This window comes from Arctopsyche grandis, chromosome 10 (assembly GCF_051622035.1).
Source record: "Arctopsyche grandis isolate Sample6627 chromosome 10, ASM5162203v2, whole genome shotgun sequence".
NCBI lineage: Eukaryota > Metazoa > Arthropoda > Insecta > Trichoptera > Hydropsychidae > Arctopsyche > Arctopsyche grandis.
The window spans coordinates 25,332,764-25,354,786 of record NC_135364.1 but is presented as its reverse complement, the minus strand read 5'-3'; the positions used below and the strand labels follow the sequence as shown (position 1 = coordinate 25,354,786).

General features: G+C 33.4%; 1 protein-coding gene across 6 annotated transcripts in view; it reads right to left on the bottom strand.

The window, feature by feature from the left end:
* bru3 (CUGBP Elav-like family member bruno 3) overlaps positions 1-22,023 on the bottom strand; it is a 725,332-nt gene that overhangs the window by 56,015 nt on the left and 647,294 nt on the right. For 4 of the 6 annotated variants that reach the window (XM_077439689.1, XM_077439688.1, XM_077439684.1 and 1 more), the window contains one exon: positions 11,531-11,560. The exons of the other annotated variants lie outside the window; for them this stretch is intronic. In XM_077439689.1, coding sequence (XP_077295815.1) covers positions 11,531-11,560 — 30 coding nt within the window. The remainder of the gene's footprint in view (positions 1-11,530; positions 11,561-22,023) is intronic. 6 annotated transcript variants of the gene reach the window in all.

Here is a 22,023-nt window from a genome sequence, read left to right as displayed (position 1 = left end):
CAGGGATCCAAATGATAGGTCAAACTCAGTTCAAGCATATATTCTACGACTCGAGAGTCCTATCCAACGTGTGCACCCCTTTTTAAAAACAGGTAGCCAAGTGTTCGGACATGCAGTAGTCCGAACAGCACAGGTATTCCCCATAAACGATATTTCTCACAAACTAGGAATTCCCTACAAAGTCGGAATTCTCCAGTGTACATACATTGGTACGAAGTTTCTACGTTAAAATATTAAGGAAGTGTATTTATTTAATACAAATACCAATTGTACTGAGAACTTTGACTATTAACATTAATTCTTAAATTTACTTACTTAAATTTACTTTACATAGAATATCTGTTTGTTTATAAGTTTTTCATATATTTAGAAGGTATATTTTTATCAAAGTTTTTTTCAAACAATTGTTTTGATTATTAATATATGTTTTTAAATAAAATGGCGGAGTTCGAACCGTCAAATCTGACGGGTTTCGCAAGCGCTTGTGAAGTAACCTCGTTCGATAGGAGAGTTTAGATCGGTTGTGGTAATTTTTTTTATGCAACGACACCGACGTAAATAAAATCCGTATCGGCAAGCCAGACCAAAAAGCTCCCGAAGGCTTTATTTATTCACCGACGGACCGGTTATCTGGCCAGGTCATCAAACAAAAGCCTCATTTCGGAAGCGGGCGCTGCGCGGACTCGATTAGGGGAGCCGCGAGAGGAGCGACCCTCCCGAGAGGGATAGGGAGGAGGGTAGGTTGGATTCCTTATCTGGCCGTTGGCCGCAAGACGGCCCTGAAAGACGGGGCCGCATCTTGCGAATGTGCTGATTCGATTTTCATATATTAGGGGCGGTAGAGCCGAAAGGCCGGAAAAACGGTCTACCACAGCGCTCTTGATTTTATTGCGGTGAGCTTTTAAAATTTAATTGAATGCGCCAACGTTTATACACGTGATCGAGATGTATTTTTTTGACTAATACCTATATTTTGTTCGGATGAAGTTGAAAGAATGTGTGTTTAAAATATGGTTCGCTCATGAAAGAAACACTCGATTAATAACAAAAAAGTTATAATAAAGAATAATTTTTTTCTATATACGCTGTATATACATATGTACATATGTATACTAGATTTATTAACCAATAATGTGTGGAATATTGCAAATGAATATCATCTAAAACCAAAACCATCCACAAACTGGACTAAGGCCTCTCCAACACGCTTCCACTCGTTTCTATTTTGTGTAACTCTCATCTATCTCACTCTATATACTTTCCTCATTTCATCTACCCATCTTCCCTGAAGTATTAATTTTACCCCTTGGCATTCTCTTGGGTACCATATAGAACTTATTTTATCCATATTTCATCCATTCTTTTAGCCACTTCCAATAAAATCAATCTTTTCATTCTATCCACTACCTTGTCATACTTCTCACCCACATATTCCGTTTCCTGTCTTTCCTTGATATGCCAAAAATACAGCGGTCCCTACTTATTTGAGTGTATTGGACTTAATGAAGCTATTACTCAGTGATAGAAGTTGATAAATAAGCTCTCAAGATATTCAGTTCACTTAAACAGTTTAATTTTCTTTGTAGTTTCTGGTAATCTAATTTGGTAGCTCAATGAAAATTTACATACATGTGTTTGAAAGCTCTGGCAGCTGTTATAAAACTTTTTAAGTGTGTAGCAAAGATATTGAGCAGATTTGAATCAGATTTTAAACAAGAAAATCACTTTTATTAAACTGTTCTGTTCATTGAAAGGTATCAATGTTGGCTAGGGCATGTTAAATGGGCGAGTTTCAAAAGCCGAAGGCTCGTATCAGATGCAATTTATGATAGATTTATTCGAATAAAAAGTTTGAGGAAAAGAATGATTGACAAATGGCCGCTAAAAACTGGTGAAAATTCACTCGTACATTTTTTATTCGAATGAATTATGTTTGAACAATAGAAAAGTACGTTTAATACGACTTATTAAATAGACTCAAATTTAAGATTTATCAAAATTAAGGATTTTTAATATTATATACATACATACATATGTAGTAAGACATACAGATCAAATGAGTACTGTAACTAGACGCAGCAGATTTAACATTACAGTAACCAAAATTTTGCATTTAACGTTCTAAATTTTAAATCGAACAATATTTTTAGCTTTGATTATCATTGAAACAGCTTACATATATATGTATATAGATTTCGACACCGTTTACCCGTGTTTCGGAAATCATTAAGAGGCCACTAGTCGGCGTGAACTCGATAAAGGGACTTGTCACCTCGCGCCCTTGCTGAAAAACGACGAAAAGAGCACAACAAAGCTCCTGATTCTTATCCGGCGTTAATCTCACCAACCCACCACCCCCACCCACTTCATCCGGAAAACGCCTACATTGTGTAAAGCCAGATCTTCATCTGGTCGGGGGTCCCGGTTTTCGCGATTCGCGAAGGTTCGCGACGCCGCTAAGGGCAACGACGCCTCAGTTAAACTTAAACAATGGATACGACGCCCGCGTGAATATATTATAAGGTCCCCATTATTTGTGTTTCGTGCCTTTAGAGTTTAGAGGGTGGGAAACTGTTTCGGGACACCCGAAATTGGACTTTACCTAAAATATTAGGGCGCGCGCTCTCGGGGATACCAAGTGCCAGATAACGCTGACCTGGATTTAATCCAGTAATCCAGCTTTAAATAATTAGGCTACACAAAGAATTTTCTCGGTTCAATCTGATACACTTTTAATTAAATTCATTATACATACATATGTATGTTTGTGTGTATTTTTTCCCCGGCGAATTTCGCCGACGTCAATTCGTTGACAGGTACGGACCGATTCGGATCTGGAACATTCGAGAATTGGAACACAAAGCTCTCAGAAATCCCTCCCTCGATATATTTTTTACAGTACATTGAATCGAAAATAGGGGTGTTGCTTTTATGGTACGTTTATGTGGACAATATATATTTATGGGGACTAGTAAATAATGTGCTTCTGTCTGTTGACAAATCGAAGTGCTTTTCAATGATGGTTCATATCATTGCGATTTTTAAAATATTTCTCCTCACAATAAGAAATGCTCTTTAAGGCCTACATATATAAACCTGTACTACTTTTATACTGAAATATCATGAAATACAATACTCTTTATATAATGTATTATAAAATACAATGAGTATTCGAAACATGAGCTTAATGTTTCAGATATAAAGTTTTATATTATATTTTTATCGGATAGAAATAGTAATCAATTATATTGATTACTATTTCTAATAAAATATGTTCGATAGTATAAACGATATTTCATATCTAATGTTTTAGCGACTTTCCATACATAATTGACTGCTAAATCGTCAACACACGACGAAAACCCCTTAACTGACATACTATATACTATTTATTTTATAATTCATATATTTGTAAGTAAGAACCATTTATTTCTACATATTTGAATTTTAAGATGAAAATTTGTTGAGATGTGTAAAAAAAATGACAAATATATCGCTTCATTTCAAGAAAAAAGCAATGATTTTGAAATAGACAAATATGTGTTTTACATACGCATTTATCACATAGTATAATATTTTTTATTTATACCAAGGCCTAACATGTAATCCCAATGCTCCTTCCTTGCCAGAAACATTGTACATTTGATACAAGTATTATTAGTATTATACAAAGTAAATTTATATCAATTCACTCACAGAGACATTTATGGTCAAATTTGTAAATTTGCAGCATTTTATACAATTCAGCGAAATTTGAAAATTGCTGAAAATATTGGTGCTTGCATATTGGTTGGAACCATTTCAAAATTAGATAAATTGAAAATTAGATAAATTGGCAAACTCTGATAGGAAACGATCGACTTGGAGTCACAAATCCAATTTCTCTGTCTAGCTGGTGAAACCAGTGGGACTTAAATCCGTGATCACTTTTGTTCAAAGCATTATTTATTTATTTTATTTAAAGTTTGGACCATTGTAGCATTACAGGAATTCCTAATGCGCCACAATGGTCAAAATATATATGCTAACTACTAGTCTATTCTGCTGGTTAATATACTAATAATTTAAATAATAGAAAAATTGATATTTTGCTTTCTACAAACTGTTTATAATCTTTAGACAACATTTTTGTATATACATACTTATAAAATATAAATACGTTTTGAAGGGGGTTAAAATTGAGTGCATGATTTTAGATTCAAGCGCTGAAATTTTAAAAAGCGAGTTGAAATTTTGATCAAAAGTCAGCAGTATATTAATCTAAGCAGAGCTATGTATATATAAATGAATTTAGACATGTATAAATTTGTTACGTAATGGAGTTTTAAAGTTTTTTACGCAAAAGTTGAGCGAACTCGTCGCGGCGCTTTGTTTTATGCCGGGCGACACGGCGCGAGCGTGCATTTTGAAATTACTTTATAAACGTCTAGAAAACAAACAAACGCAAAAAAATAAATAGAAACAAAAAAAAATGTGATATGATAAAACTTATTAGACAAAGTTGTGTAGTGTCGTACGTGTAGAGCTCGGAATATTGCGGGTAAGTTAGTCACGAGTCTCGAATGCACTTAAACGTGTATCACAAAAAGGAGGCGAACTCGAGTTTGTTAACTCGGGTACAAAATGATCCATTTGCCGGTGCAACTTGGATGTAATGCACAGGGATTCATTCGCGTAAGATTTATGAGCACCTGCTCCTCTTAAAGAAAATGAATTATTCCACCTTGGCGAACACACCACCACCCCCTGCAGCCTCCCCGTGCAGTTTGCTCGAGCGAGCAACGAACAGTGGAGGCTGCACATCGCGATTATGTCAATCGATTAATTAACTACACAAACAAGTCTGCAAGTGGACAAATGACGCTTGAAGAAGCGATTAAACGAAGCGTTAGTGCAAGTTATGTATATAGTATTTTTTTAAAACAGTTATCGGTATCTGATTCTGGTGGGTAAGTTATGACTGTTTTTCTACAGTATGAAAACAAATTAATTAGTATATGGTTGCTTATATTTCTCACTATAATTCTCACTATCGCATTCAGTTGAAATAATAAAACTACTTTCCAAATAATGAATATTCAGTATCATAAGCCATTCATCATCCACTGCTGGAGAAATACATACATACATACATCTCCAACACACTTCAATTTCTCTCTGTTTTGGGTATATCTTATCACACATTTTTCTAATTTCATCCACCTATCTTTTTTGTGGCCTTTTTTGAACCTTTTTACTTTATCTTGGTTAACATTAAAGCGTTTATCCATCTATCTATCGAAGTCAATAGGCCGTTAGAAGTTCCAATATAGTGATAGTTTTCTACACTACCACTCTTTATAAATATAAAGCAAGAAAATATAAGATTGATGAATGAAGTGTCTATACTTTTCGGGGAGATTCGTATGTGTGAAGTATATATTTATTATACATACATATAATATCTAATAAAGATTTGAAAAGTGCATCCGAACAAATAGGTAATAAACATTAAGCTCAATCATTCAACCATGATAAGTTCATACAATTATTTGAATTTAATTATTATTCAGATTGAATTTAAAAACGTTTTTATAAATAAAGTTCCGCTTGACGGAATCAAGCTTCGTATGTAATATTTAACAACTTCAAGATTATTTCAGCATACTACATATGATATTATTAAAAGAAAGCAGGTGAATTTGATAACAGGAGACAATACTAGTTACAATATGCTGCTTACCTTTCAATTAGGCAAAACTACGTTTGAATAGTTTTTGTAACAAATGTTTGAATAGGTATTATATACATATATAATATGAATTTAGTGATGACACCATCAAAAAGTTTATTGGTGCATTAATTATTATAAGCTTCACTCTGTTAGTTCAGTGACATATTTTCGTCAAAAAATTTTGATCTGATTTTGAACCGTTTCCACTCTTTAGATAGCTTTGATATTATATCGACATACGGGGGTTAGCTAACATTGAAGTAAGCCAATGTTTCCGACATGAAGCTAGAGGAGTTAACTCATTAAAAATTCATCGAAATCTTGTGTCAGATCGAAGCAATGACAGTTATCTATCCAATCGCGACTTTCAACCACCCCTCCAAAACTCAATTAAACAGTGGTAAAAGGTTCTGTTTTAAACACAGCACAACATGAAGCTTTTTAATCGTTATGTACGAATATAACCGTATGTTTGGGTCATAATAGGTATGTTTGGTAGAAATATAAGGCTTTTATATAATTAATTGCATCGTCCACGTACGAATCGTTAACATTACATATGTATGTCCGTACATATTGAGAGTGAGAGTTGCGTGTCAACAGCCATGCACATTAGATCGAATGGTTGTACGTACAAAGGTTGTGCAATATTTTGTTCGGGGGCCCCCGACGAAATAATACAAGACGTTGGTCCAGGGCAGTTGTAGTTCGCGGGGCCCCATATCTTCCTTCTCCCACCCGCGTAATGGGCCTTTTCTTTTATTCATCGCCCAATTACGACCGGGGCCCGGGCTTTTCGTTATAGATAAGTACTGAATTGAATTGAGTAGATGCCCACGTAGAAAGATATATGCGGCACAGTTCATAGAATGTACGATCATTGCTGAAAGCGGGGGAGAGGCTTTCTCGGGCAATATCCTAACAAAAAAGTTTAGGGCGGTTTAGGAGGTATTCAATATGTACCTCGGTTGGTTTCTCTCTCTCTTTCTGTATGTGTGTGTGTGTGTTTTTTTTCATCTTCTCTTCTATATCCCTTCGCTCTTTCTATGTATTTCGCGTACCAATCGATCCCTTTCGACTCGGATGTTACTGCTAGTACAGATGGGTCAGTGGTGAAATGGATACCTACGTCGGGCAAAGATCCCTTTGTGAGCGGGTTCTGGAAATAATGATGTCTTTTTGGGGGGGTAGAAACATAAAGAAACGGGAGAAGCAGCTTCTGAGAAACACGGTTTTTAGTGCGCGACCAATAATATTGTCATCGGCAAAAAGAGGATTTTCCGATGGAACGACAATTAATATTTGAAACTTTAAAAATAAAATACCTAGTTTTTGGAGTGAAATCCTTTGTGAATGTCAAGTTTTTTTTTAAATAGTAAAAATTGTTATAAAATATTAACTATAATTTCGAAAAGCTTCAGAAACTTTTGTCAAACGTCCACGCGGCTTAATAATTTTTCTTTGTGTAATATAAAAGCAATTTAACATAAAAAACAAATATTTATTGTTTCTATTATTGGTTTTGAATACTAAAATTTACAATTTTACCTTTAAATAATAATAAAAATAAACATAAAGCTGTTTTTATAAAATACTACTGTTACAGATATATCTAATCTTTTTTGTAGGATCATACAATTAATTTAAACTATAGAATTGATTGGATATCCAAAAAGAAATATACTTCTGTGTAGTATTTAAGGAATCAAAGTAAAAATTTCAGTCTTAGACTGATATTTTGATATTATTCTAATGAAAAATGAACATTTTTCAGTTGAAAATATTCATTAGATAAATTTAGGGTTACAAAATTAATAGAAACAATACTTGAATGTGCCTCAAAATAAAGCAGTATCCTATTTTTTTTATTGAAAACCCTATTAATAAAGTATATTTTATATCTACATATGAATCGTTATATTAAAAGGGCCGGAATTCAAACAAATTTTCAGTTCCAAAAACACTATTTATATTTGATTTAATTCAAAAATTGTTATCACTTATTTTAATTCGATATGTCCAAAATCCCGGGAAAGCAAAATAAACGTATTACAGGCCACCAGTATTTTTTTCAATATTGTTAAACACAAAACATTATACATATATAATGTTTAGTGAGACTATTTCTCGAAATGAAGAAAATTGGATTTATGCCACTTTTAATTATAACGGCTCATATATTCGAAACATACTCGTATGTATAAATATTTATGCAATACGTTTTTTACAATCAGAAGATCGTTAACTTTTAAATGTAATTAAAAATATTATATTTAATCGGGAAGAAAATATTCTACATCTAGATTAGGTCGCTAATCTCTGAACGAAATGTGGCACAGTAATCAAAATAGCAGTATGACGTTTCATATCAATTTACTCAGGACATATTTAAGTATTATTTACCTTTAAATAGATTTTAAATTGACTATTTTTTGCTAAAACTTGTTCATAGAATTCTACACTTCTCATATAGGATGTGTTTATATTTCAATATAAGCATCATTTATTTTTAAAAATAAAATTAAAAGCATATACCTAATTTTTTCACGCAAAATATTTATATAGGGACTCGTAGCATATGAATATATAATAAAATCCCAAGTTGTGCTTGGAGAGCGTGCGAATTTATGACGTTAAATATGATCGATTCCCGTTTCCAATATTGAATATATCCTTAACACGAGCCGAAAGTTGATGAGTCGACGTTCCGAATTTAAGCGTCGTCGATTGGGCGCATAAACGAAACGAATTCAGAGGGGGGTGGTTTTGGGGCAAATGTTGGTGTGGGTGGGAGGGTTGGCCCAGAACGATATTGCAGTCGAACGATAAGAGCTTCCTTCCCCCGACGGAACTGCGTATTTTCCCTGCCCACACCAGTTACCTATATTATTATGATTGTCATTTCACTTTTATCTATGTACGTCTGACTTTTCGGCATCGGAGAAAATTACTCGTGCCGGTCATCACCGGCCATTTAGGACCTTTCGCATCAACATATGCGTGTCCGCAATTCTACATAGCTACCTATCTCCAAGTCGAATATAAAGCATGGGAAAATTGTATATACGAAACCCTTCTTTTGCAAGTTGAATAAGACAAGACTACTTTTCACTGTCTCGAGATAGGGTATGATTAACGTGACTGCTAAGTGAAAATTATTCCTTCAATCGTAACATGTGTACTTAAGTATGTACTTAAGTGGAATTGAATCACTTTCCATCGAAATGAATCATACCTGTATTGGAAAAATCGCATTTGAAATTAAATTGAACGTATCATTACAGACCAGTGTGCGGTGAAAAGAGTCGAATTGCGGAAATTTTCCGTACGTGTGTAAAGTATGGAGTACCTACATATGTAGGTACGGACGAAACTTTGTCGAAGTCGAAAACTACAGTAAGTTAAAATAACAAGGGATTCCCTTATCTCCACCGGATAATATGTCAGAGTGAAGAGTATTATCGGTTATTGCTCTTGCTAAACTAGTTTCGGCTACGCTCCTCTTTCCCTTCGGCACACGTACATACATGCAGAGGATTTTCCCACCCCTCCTAACCCACCCCAGATCGGTCCAGTGCAGCTGTAATCTTGGGAAGACCGGCCAATTTCAGCGCGAGGATTTATCTTTTCAGCAATACGTCGACGAATATTGGTCGTTAAGGACATTATTGGCAATATCGGGTCCGAAAAAAGTGAACGCACGTATATATTACGGATGCGGTTCAATTCTGCATCGATAACAATGGAGGGGGAGGGGGGTGGATCGTTTGGCTTGGCGTATTTATTTTGTCGTTATATTGAAAAAGAGGCATCTTGTTATCCGCAGTAAACGGGAACTCATTGACGCTTTCCGTAGTCCTTTCCCCCCCTTTTTTTTTCATCCTCGTTGTCTTCTAAAGGACTCGCAGCCTTTTTCATTTGTTTTAAACAAAAACTTTCTTTTACACGGGCACGGAATATAATTGGCAATTTATTTTCTTCATTTCCCTTTTCGCCTTTGTCAGCAGTTTTTGAATCGCTCCTAAAAGGGGTGGAATGGGGGTGTAGACGGAGGTGAACAGACGACTGGTCTTTGACGATAGCTTGTGTTTTGAAATGATCTAAATGAAAGTTTAAACGTCACACAGTTACGTCTCCAGTTAACCCTGGATGTTGGAGCTTTTTGATTATTCTCGCAATAACAAAAAAATAAAGTGAGGAAAAATACAAAGAAAAAACTAAGTGGAAGCATTTCGTAGAAACAGAATTATCATTATCGAGAATTTAAAATGTATCAATTCAGTTTAATAAAAAACAACGACTTCAAAGCGGAAGGCACTGATGAAAATTCCCAATTGAAAGAGTTAACGTTTATACGCGGAAAAATGACTTTTTAATTATTGAGCGCTTTTGTTCTTTGAATCGCGCGGAAAACTCATTCGGACGCGGCTCGTTATCCTGGACGAAAAGCGAATTTTACAAAACGTCGATTGAGCTTTAAATATAACGGAACGAATCAATCATTTTGAAATCATCCACTTATAACAACAACAAAGAGCCTTTGTGACATTAAAGGCATTTTAAGCGTCTGGCCCTTTTTCCCCTACACACAAACACACACCGAAAAATCGGCGTCGTGACCAACACACAATTTTCCGCATACGCAGACGGAAAATCGACCGGTTGTAATATTTTTCCATGATGCATTACACACTTTCACTGCAGAAAGGTAAATCTAGCAATAAACAAGGATCGCACTCTCTCTTTCCATAATTTACGAGGCAAAGTGTGAAACGAAAATAAAGTAAAACCGAATAAAGACAAACGACCGTTCATACACACAATTGGAAATGTTATTTATCGCAGCGGGCGAGCTGCAAGATCTCACACATTAATTTAATACATAATAATGCAACGAAGAATTACACACCCTCCAAGTGAGAAGGGAGAGGGGGGGGGAGGTGGTTCGTTTAAAAACCGTGTCATTATGGGGTGTTTCGATTTTCCGCCGAGATAGCGGGTCGACTTTTCCCGAACACTTTATTACACCTAAATTACATACACACAGGATTGTTAAATTACGTTAGATTTACAGGGTGCTGTGATTCATCCAAAGTACAAATTATTAATTTACAACGCTTGTTAGACGATTCAATGAATTTTTAATATTTTACGAACGCAAAACATAATTTGCCGAAACTAAACACAAGCATCTCAATGAATGTTCTATTGAGGATGTATTATTAAAATCTCATCCTGAAAAGCTTACAAGTAAGTAAGCAACTTGCTATAAGAAGTAAACTTGTATTATACTTGAGTACTATTATTATATTATATATAATTGAGTACTACTACAGTACACATGCTTATATGTGTTGTATCATATATGTGTATATACCGATGTTTAAATGTACATATATACATATTTAAAAGGACGATAAATCACACGTGTATAGCTACTAATAGGTCCTGATATGAAAAATGTGTTTTCACGAGGCACGAATGAACAGGAGCGGTTCAAGTGTATTTATTGCCCTCTACAAACAAAGGGTTTCGTCGTGCGGCAAGCACACAGCCTCACGCAGATTTTACTAGAAGTTCTCACATACATTTATACGTATGTAATATATTGCAGAATCATAGGTGTGTGTGTCTGTAACTTAGGATTGTCGTCGACGCCAAAAACTGTTGCAATAACAATAAAATATAATCCGCATGAAAGAAGAGCGTAGTAAACTGGGAGCTTTCGTCTGCTTTCGTTCCGGTCGTCGATGCACAGATCTAGTATGTGTGCATTATAAAATCGGTGGCTCTCAAAACAATGTAAAAGGTACTTACATACATTGAAGGGTGATGTATCGAAACGGCCTGAGTGAACAAAAAGAAAATTCACATTTTAAATGAGATTGTTAAAATTCGTGCTCCAACTAAAATGTTCGTCTAAATGAAATGTAACAGACATACATAGAATGATCAAGACAGTTTCTGTACTACAGCCCAGATAGCATATCACGAGTGAAATAGATCCGTGATATTGAAAACATGCCAAAATAAAACAAATAAGACGATTTTTTTTATGTATTTCAATGTACCAACATGGCTTTGTTGGAGGAGTAAGGTTTTATTGGTATTGCATTGAATATAAGTATTTATTAATAAGTAATGGTCTCATATTTATCTTACAAAGATGTAGATTTGGTACACAAAGTTAAAGCATATATACATTTAATTTAAATTGAGGATATTTTTTGTTGAATTAAAAAAAATGTATATAGTAGCTCCAGTTTAAAGCTGGTAAATACATGTATTTGTAAAAATTGAATGTTTATTCTACATCTTGAAAGTAACTAAATGAGACATTTACTTACAGTTTTATTGGAAAGATAATAAAATCATTTTTTTCCTACAAAGCGTGGTACAAAACATTACCAATCCCAAAATTTTTTTTTTAATGATTTTCTTTCTTGTATAAAAAGAAAATTTTACATTGACTATCAAATCAAAAGACAATTATGAAAAATGTATGAACTAGTGACATTGCATACCAGTTGCACAAGCCATTAAAAATGAGAGGAAAACAAGAAGAAATGAGTGGAAATAATTCAGGATGAATATAGCACACTTATTTAAATCATAACGACTAAAAAAAGTATGAAACGTGAACATAACATAATATACACATACATTTGTACTTATACAACAGACAGATGATAGAATAAGTTTTATACAACGATCATTATAAAAATTATCCTTGCATCAATACAAAAAAATATACATATATATATTTCGTATCTACACATCTACATACATATAATTTTGACATGAATTAAAAATAATCACACTGTACGAAGGGCTTCCAAGTCAAATTTTACATACGCATTATGTAATACGATCAAGGTGAGAGATGGACGTCACAAAGCCCTTCACACAGTGAGACGACAACACAGTATGATACGATCCGATTCTGATGAGAAGTATGAGGGTTGACAACCACTGGAGGGGTTTCTTTTTCGGTGGCAACGACCAGTTGATATAGTGGCAGCAGTATTTTATAACTGGCGACACCCCAGAATGGAGTTATTGCCCCGCCACGAAATATCGGTTATTGTAAATCTTTCTGCGAGTTACCCCAACTGCCGTTTCGACCCCCCCCCCTAAAGCACCCTTCTGCCGTTCACCCCTATTACCCCGCGGTCGCCCAATTTGCATGGGACATTTTTTACGGTTATGGCGTTGCCGAATTGACGTCTTCCGTTCTCATCGACGGCCGATACAACACAATTTTAAAACACGGTCGCAAGCCGAGATTATCAAATTATGTTTTTTGAAAAAAAATAAAAGCGGAAATTTTAAGCCCGGCGCGAAATTGCTGAATTTATTTCCCTACAATGAAATTGAAGTCGTAATAAAAAGTCCGTCATGTGTTTTTTGTTCTAATCTAATCTAATTCTAATCTAGTTAATTCGATCAAACAAGACCTAAATAAAAGCCAGCATTTTAAATTATTACTTGGTAGAGCATTTTGGAAATAATTTATTTTGGAATGATTTGTATGAAATCAGCAACATTTTTATATACATATATATTTTAATGAAATATTTTTATTGAACTGTACATATGTACATAAATTGTTGATTAAATTTTTAATGACTGGAATATTTGTTTAATAAATTAAACATTATAAATATTTAAATTGATGTTTTTGCATATACATATATAAAAGATTTTTTTGATGATCCAATGAGTGAACATTTGAATCTCAAATTAAAAAAATAGAAAAATCAAACATCACAGTCCTGGAAGTAAAGTCTTTATTAGAAGAGACAAAACGACATACATATGATCGAGAGAAAAAAATCCAATTTTATTGGAATGACGACAAAAAAAATCTTGACTCTCTTAAAGCTTGATTCTGGAAACAGTGCCAAAGTGGAAACTTTCGAAAAACAGACTGTCGATTTCTTTAACACTGCTGTGGAATACATTAATAAGTAGTCCCAATCATTCAAAAAATTTAATGTTTTCGATTGGATGACTCTCAAGCAAGTTCCTGAATGGAGGGAAATACAACGAACCGTTGATTATTTGCAAGTAAGGAACATCGATGTTGGAAACAATGAGCTTCTTTTCAACCAGTTCGTATATTTAAAAGATTATTTAAATAAAAATAATACCAACGAAAAGTGGGAGACAACGCTGAAATTGAGTATGGAAGAGAAATGGCTGAAGTTTTTTTAGAGATACCAAGCATATTGAACAGAAGTCATGTTTAATAAAACTATGTGAATATTTGCCATTCCAGCCCACAATGCCAATGTGGAGAGAATATTTTCCCTGATGTCAACACAATGGTCGGATGAAAGAAATAAGCTGGCAGTTGAGACAGTTGAGGCAATGTTGGTTTGCAAGTATAATTTTAAAATTACTTGCGACCAATTTTTTAATCATGTAAAAGAAGAAAACGATTTAATCAAAAAAGTTAAATCATCGTTAAAATACGATTGGGCTAAAAAAGACTAATTTTTTAAAATAAACTATTACCTACCCACTTTTCCATGTTTTATTTATGTAGCACTTAAATGTCCCGTATCAATGCTTGACAATTATGGCAACCCTAATTATATTTCCTAACAATATTTATAGTTTTTCAACATATTATAAATCGAAGCGTACGTTTATTTAAAAAAAATTTCAGCAGTGCATTTCTTAGCTTGTATATGTAAGCTAAAAGTGAAACCGAACTGAATATTAAATCTATTATTGATACTATAAACAAGAAGCATATACTATTTATGTATATTGTATACGTATACACATATGTCACACACATTCCTTACATATGTAACTGGGAAATGACTTTAGCCAATATGATCTATTTAATATTAGTAAACAAAATTTAAAAAATTGTAACATCAACATTTCTTTAATATGTTAATACATAGGTTAAATGCATTTTATTTTATTGTTTTCATTTAATTTATTTATACACTTCGGGTGTATTCATTGTTTAAAACTCCTATTTTTCTATTCCTATATTAATATTGTTTTTTATTACTGTTCTATTGTATTATGGTTTAATGGGCCTTGCGGCCGTATATGTAGAAATAAATAAATAAATAAAGCTAAGTAAAGTTGATTCTATTTATATTTCCATAAGTTTTTTATTATTATCATATACCCTACATACATAGGTATGAAAAGAATAATAGTTTAATTAAATCATTTTAAGAATTTAGAATAAGAAAAAATAAAATAAGAACGTAGAGTATTTGTGTCTATAACTCAAGATTACTATTAATTTTTTAAGAGTCCGGCGTTGTTCCAAAATAATTATATCGCAATTAAATTTCCGCGTTCCCAAATTAAAATAAATCGCTTTGGGACGTAATAAAAACTCGAATAAAATTCCCATTTAATATGTTAAACGACTACATTAAACCGCCGGGCTGTCTGCCTACTAATTCTTCCTGCAGACAGAATATGAATCTTCGGTACGAAAGCGCAAAATGTGGCGAGTCCGCGGGGTATTATCGCGAGCGAAAAGGAAAATAGTGAATAAAGAAAAAAAAAAAACATAGTGCCACTGTTATAATAAGAAAGCTGTTTAATGCCCGTAGATCAAAATATAAAATAGTACATGCATAGTGAGGGCAACATAAATCAGAGTTTGCACTGCAAGAACAGATCGCTCTCCTTCTCGGGAAATTTCCGCAAAACGCCGGTTTTTTTACGACGTCGGCAAACGGCGATTATTTAACGAGGAAATTAAAATATATGCAATCTAACGAAGCAAAAGGAAATTATGTCGCTTTTATTCAATTTTATTACGATATTTTACGACAGTTACGATCGCTTCGGTCATGATTGAAAGTTATATGTCGCATAAGTTAAGTGGAAGGGATGAAGTGCAGCGTTACAACTTATACAACACCACCCTCTTTAATATTTTATATAATTTATAAATTAGTCAATATATAAATCAGTATAATGGCACAGAGGAAAGCTATGGATGCAGAGGAAAGCATAATACAAGCTGAAGAAGTTTTTCAAACTTCAAGCTTGTATTATGATCTGTTTTATATAAAGTGAATAATCTAACTATGTAATGATTATAATTAATGTAATATTTAAATCGTTTGCGGTTTGTTTCAAGCAAAAACAATCTAACTGATGTCCAGATATGTTGTATACAATTACAATGATTTTTATTTTGACGTAAGGTGATGTTTTATCAACACAAATGACTTTTTCGTATTGAGAAAGACCAATGTTGCTGAAATTCTGAATTTGTGTCATTTAATATATATATATTTTTTTTTTTCTAACAGATTTTGCCCCGAAGGATAACATATAAAATTTGTATATATGTATGTATAAAAGCAAATATTCAAATAAATTGTTAAATGTTGCCGAATTTTTTAAATCAAAGCTAATTGATTCAAATCATAAGACTAAATGTTAAATTAAAAGTATTCTTTTAATTGCTTCATTTATTTTGAAAATTCATTCAATCAAGCTATTGTTTTTATAATAGCTGGGTAAATAAGTGTAAATATAGAAAAAATCTAAATAAAGATTAAAAAGAGGCGATCTACATATAAGGCTAGATACCACATCCAGTTGGCCAAAATGTGCAATATAATCAATTTACCAAAATTAATAGTATTCAATACTGATTTGTTATCAGTAAAATTTCAAGCAAGAAATTTTTCATGAACATAATATTTTATTTTATACATATACATACATACATATGTATGTATACCAGAAAGGCTTGACAGGAAGACCCCAATGCGCCTTCCTGGACAATTAATTACAAACAATACAGCATTTTATTATTACATAAATCACTGTATTTCTAGAAGCTGAAGAGCACGAAATAACAATTAATTAATTAATTAATTAAATAATTAATCCATTGAGACATCTATGTATTTTAGATTTGTACATACTTTTAACAAATTGTACATACAATAAATACAGAAGATGTGTGACAACAGGAAAGATGATTTTCTGCCAATTTTGAGACAATTAGATAAAATTCGCAAACTCTGATAATAAACGATCGATTTAAATAAGTCAAAAATACCCCCAAATCTAACAGAAATATAGCGGATCGACACCACTGATCACATGGTGCTAAGCATACACTCTACCATTAAGCCAAACTGCTCGCTATATATACGTATGCATTAGTATTCTCGGAATTAATGTCGTTTTAGTAATATGCAATTTTGACTCGGTCTCTTTCGGTTCGTTGACCAGTGAAGACGTGTCTTGTAATTTTTATCTTCTTCGTGGCGTTCCTTTTGAACAAAAAAAATCTTTTGTAGCCCATCCACAAAAAATGATAGAGACGTGTCCATCACAAGCCCATTTAAGGAGCAGTATGTTATTATTGTTTCACGCGAAAAAAAGTGCTGTAGAGGCTTCAAAATTCATTTCGACATATATGGCTCGGTCGTTAAGCTTCTACATACTTAGCGTCAAGAAGGTGCCGGGTTCAATCCCTGAATGAAAATGAATTTTTCAGAGTATGCTGTTGGTCAAACCTGGATTTGTGACTCCAGGTTGATCGCTTCCTATCAGAGTGTGCCAATTTTCTCTGATTTCATTGTTGAAACGGTTCCCGGAAAAAAAACTGGCTAAAAATCCTTCCTACCTACTATGTCACCACTATTTGAATTGATGTACAATTTATAGATGTCTCGTTAATTTGCGAGTTTTTTAGTGTCTCGCAATTCAACGACTTATAATAAAAAATGCTGTATTTGTATTTGTAATTGTAATTTGTAATTGGTCAGGAAGGCGCATTGGGATTTACCTGTAAGGCCTTCCTGGTATATATGTAAATAAATAAATAAATAAATATGGCGATATACTGGATGTAAGGAAGTGCCAACGTTGGCTTAAGAATTTTCAATCGGGCAATCTCAGCTTGGATGACTTGGATCTCTAAAGGCGGGTATCGAAGCAAATCTAATTTTGACTCTTGATGAATTATCGCAAATCCAATGTTGACTTTTAAGAGGGCTGTACACCCGAAACCTTAATTTTGTTACCGTTCTTTTCTTCGATATATATATTGAGTGTATGTATATATTGAGTGAATGTGACAATATATATCAATATATATATTGAGTGAATGTGACAATATATATCAATATATATATTGAGTGAATGCGACAGTTGCGCTTCGACCAGATAAAACGTATTTTAAATTGACAAAATCAAGGTTTCGTATTCTACTATTTTCTCCTCCAAAACTGGACCAATTTTTAAAAAAATTTCATCATCGCTATGAGAAAAATACTCTCTGTGCATCTATCGGCGTATTTTTTTTTAAATCGACCGTTAAATAAGCACGCTGGACTCGTTTCGTGGGTGTAAAAAAGAGGCGATTTTATAGATGTTTGGCGGCTCCTAGCTCATATAAAAAATAATTAATCAAAAAATAAAACGATAGATGCACCCCAATGGTGGATATCCATAGCATATTAAAAAAATATTTCTCTAGTGCCATAATTAAGGAAGGGAGAAGTATAGTACGTTTGTATGGACAAGGCGCTGCAGTCCAGCCCTCTTAATGCTATATATCTTGATGAATTATAAATAATCATAAAAATTAAGTTTGAATTGAACTATAAAAAAAACGACATTAATACCGGGACGACCTAATACATATGTGTGTATGTATGTAACCTTCATAAGTAGGCGTAAGGAATTGTATGCATACAAAAATAAATGTATGGAATGCGTAGTAGGGCGCCTAGATATGCGAAGAAGGCGAATATCGCCAAGTGGGCGGTTTGTTCCTCTCATGTTCACTTTTAATTTGGCAGGTGGGCGGGTGGGTGGGCGGTTGATCTAGTTTTGGGTGTGCTCCGCCCTGAATACAAAGCCTCCGGCAGTTTTCCCCGACGTGCAGCGGCGCCCCTGCTCATCCGGGCGCCGAGCCGAGAGTATTAATATCCCTAATTACTTTTGCTAAGGGAATTTAAATTGTTTTACACAGAGCAGGAGAGCGGATAAGTGAGCGGGCACGAGGCCGTGAAATGCCGGCTGCGGGGGTGGCTGGGGGTGGGATCCGCCGCACTAATATATATCCACACCGTTTTTTATATCACAGGCACCGTCGGAAAATTCATATTGTTTCCGGTACGAGACTTCGTCGACGAAAGCTCTCGCAAGATAAGCTCACACCCACCCACCCACCCCTCATCCCCCTCCCTCACTTTCCTTCCTTCTGATGCATAGTTGAATTTCGATCGCGAACGCTAAACGAATTTTATACGTAATCGTTCATAGACACGTGAATCACTTGCAGTGTATAAAATGATTCATACGAGTAACGTTTTGACATTAACTTCTGTTTCATACAAAATAAAACTCGTAAAATGTAATGATAGCAGAAAATAGTGGGTTTGGTGCATCCGCTCTAAAATCGCCAGATTAACAGAACGGCAGCTTTAAACGTAATTCTTGTTTTCTCGAATGATAGATTGCAAATTAGATGACGAGTAACCTTTTGATGTGCACAGATGCAATTATTAAAATTGAGTTGGATCTTTCTGGCGAGTTTAATAAGGCAAGATTCGGAACTTATCGAATCTTGCCTTATTAAACTCGCCTGAAAGATCCAACTCAATTTTAATAATTGCATCTGTGCACATCGAAAGGTTACCCGTCATCTGATGTGCAATCTATCATTCGAGAAGACGAGAATTGCATTTAAAGCAGCCGTCCGTTAATCTGTCGTTCAATTTGTCTGGCGATTTTAGAGCGGATGCACCGCATCCGAAAATAGTAGATACATACATACATTAGTTTATGTATGTATAATCAAGCTGTTATATTTAAAAGTCTACTTTTATTCATTTCGAGAAATATTTCGCGAAACATTTAATATTATGGTTTGCGTTTAGCACTATTTAAAAATACTAGTGGCCTGTAATACATTTACTCTGCTCTTCTTAGATTCTCGACATATTGAATTAAAATAAGTTTTAACAATTTATTTATTTATTTAAAAGTTTTGGGTAATTGTGGCATTACAGGAAGAACCTAATGCGCCACAACGGCCTAGATAATAAAACAAGAGGGGGAGAAAAACAAAAAATAAATAAATAGAACAAAAACCAAAAGCAAAAAATAAGATAAAAAAAAAACAACATTTAAACACAATCATGAAAATAATAAAATAGCGGATAAATGAAAATTTAAATGAGTAATAAAAATAATACAAAGATAATTTAATAAGTAGTAAAAATACAAAGAAGGGAATGTCTTGCAATTTTTGAATTAAGTCAAACAGAAATAGTGTTTTTGAAACTGAAAATTGGACTTCCGCTTTCAAATATAATGACTCAAGTATTGTATAAATAAAAAGATTCATAAAGGATCGCATGATTATTAGTCTGACTTTTCGAAGAAGTGCCTATATCGAAATATGTCAAATTCAATTTGAGTATTGGAAAGTATTTGGAAATTAATATATTTTTAGTGCTAGAAATTCCAATGTCATTCAATGTAAAACAAATGATCATCTCATGTTTTATCATCAAGTGAATATGTGACAATATGACATAGGCAATTCTAACATTTAAATCTAAATATATTTTTTTCAAAAGTTTGCAAAGAAAAATAGATGATTTTGTTAGTATGCATATTAGAAATAAATTAATGAATTTACTATCGATGTTACATATATCACATGCTAGATATAATACATATATGAATGTGCATATGTATGTATTAAATTTGTGAAATTACATAATTTAGTAACAAAAATAGTCCTTATTTGATTATCCTTAAATAAAATTTGAAATTAACTTGATGTTATTTTTCTAAATATATCGAATTGTTTTATTTTTCCATCTTTCATGATTGATTTTAAGCTATAATTGAAGCTAGTCTATTATTATATGAACTGAAATGATATCATAAGTTTTATTCAATATTTGAAAGCTGAAATCGTATTAAATTAATGGTGAATATATATCGGAAATATATTATAAATCTGGCTTCACATATAATATTCACATCGAATATACGTATAATCTTATGTTTATATGAATTTCTCTCATTGAAAGATTCCATACATAAACATGACTCTTTACTGCGTGTATAGAGAGCTTTAAATAATTCTGTACAGTGCTTTGCACAACATTTCGACAGAGTCTTAACATTACGAATAGACGATTGCGAAGATGTTAACCAGTGTAAATGCCACACAGCTCATTTCGTACAATTCCGATACATTCATGCCATTTTCAGTGGCTCGTTTAAGAGCTGTCTGCACGTCATTTTGCGATGCAGAATTTTCTCTGTGTGTGTGTGTGTGTTTTATATAAAGGCAGCTCGTAAAGATAGCACGAAAAAGAAAAACGGAAATGAAAATTAATGAGGTAAAAACCTATTTTCTTATACATAAGTATATACGTGGGATGTACGCGCGACGGATTACTGCGAAATATTTTTCAAAGGAGCAACCAGTCAGTTTAATGCCAAAACAGGGGTAAGAAGCTTACGAACGAGGGAAAAGCATCATGTTTATAGATGGATTAGCGCCGCTTCTACCCAGCTATTAATTACCTTAACTAAAGACGCCATTTAAACTACAAAATTTTTATACTTTCAAGACCGCATTCATTATAAGAATATATTAAAAAAAAAATCAGTCAAAACTAAACTATGTATTTTTCACTATACTTATCCTGTCAGAAATATGCAACATTTTATGAATTATACTAAAAATTATAGATACAATACATACAGTTTAGTATATATTATTGAAAATACGTAGAAATGTATAAGGAGAATTATTTTTAATATCTATTCAATATTAAATCTGAGCCAATTATTATTGAGCGGTTTAAATTTATCTTAATTATGTTGGAAGCTACATACATATATACCCAGCAGTATGGCTCGGTGGTTGCGTTTATGTTTAAGAATGTTAACACATTAAAAATCCGACTGGTTACAGACATTACTAACAAACTAACCAGTAAATTCTATGACAGAATCACTAATAACTAGTCACCGGACCCAGAAGGTGCCGCGTATTGTTCAAAGGTTGTAAATGCATTGTTAAAGGTTTGCCGAACCTTTTTTACAAAAAGGATTTACAACAATGGAAAAATGGATAGCACTGTGACTATCCTACCTCTACTAATAACCATACTAACACACTTGTGAAAAGTCTCGGTGATTACATCAAAATGTCTATACCCTTCAGGTATAAACACAATCTGCTTTAGATCGTTGACTTCAGAGAGTCTTTAATTAATATTATGTACTAGATGTATTATGAGCGTTTATAAGAATTG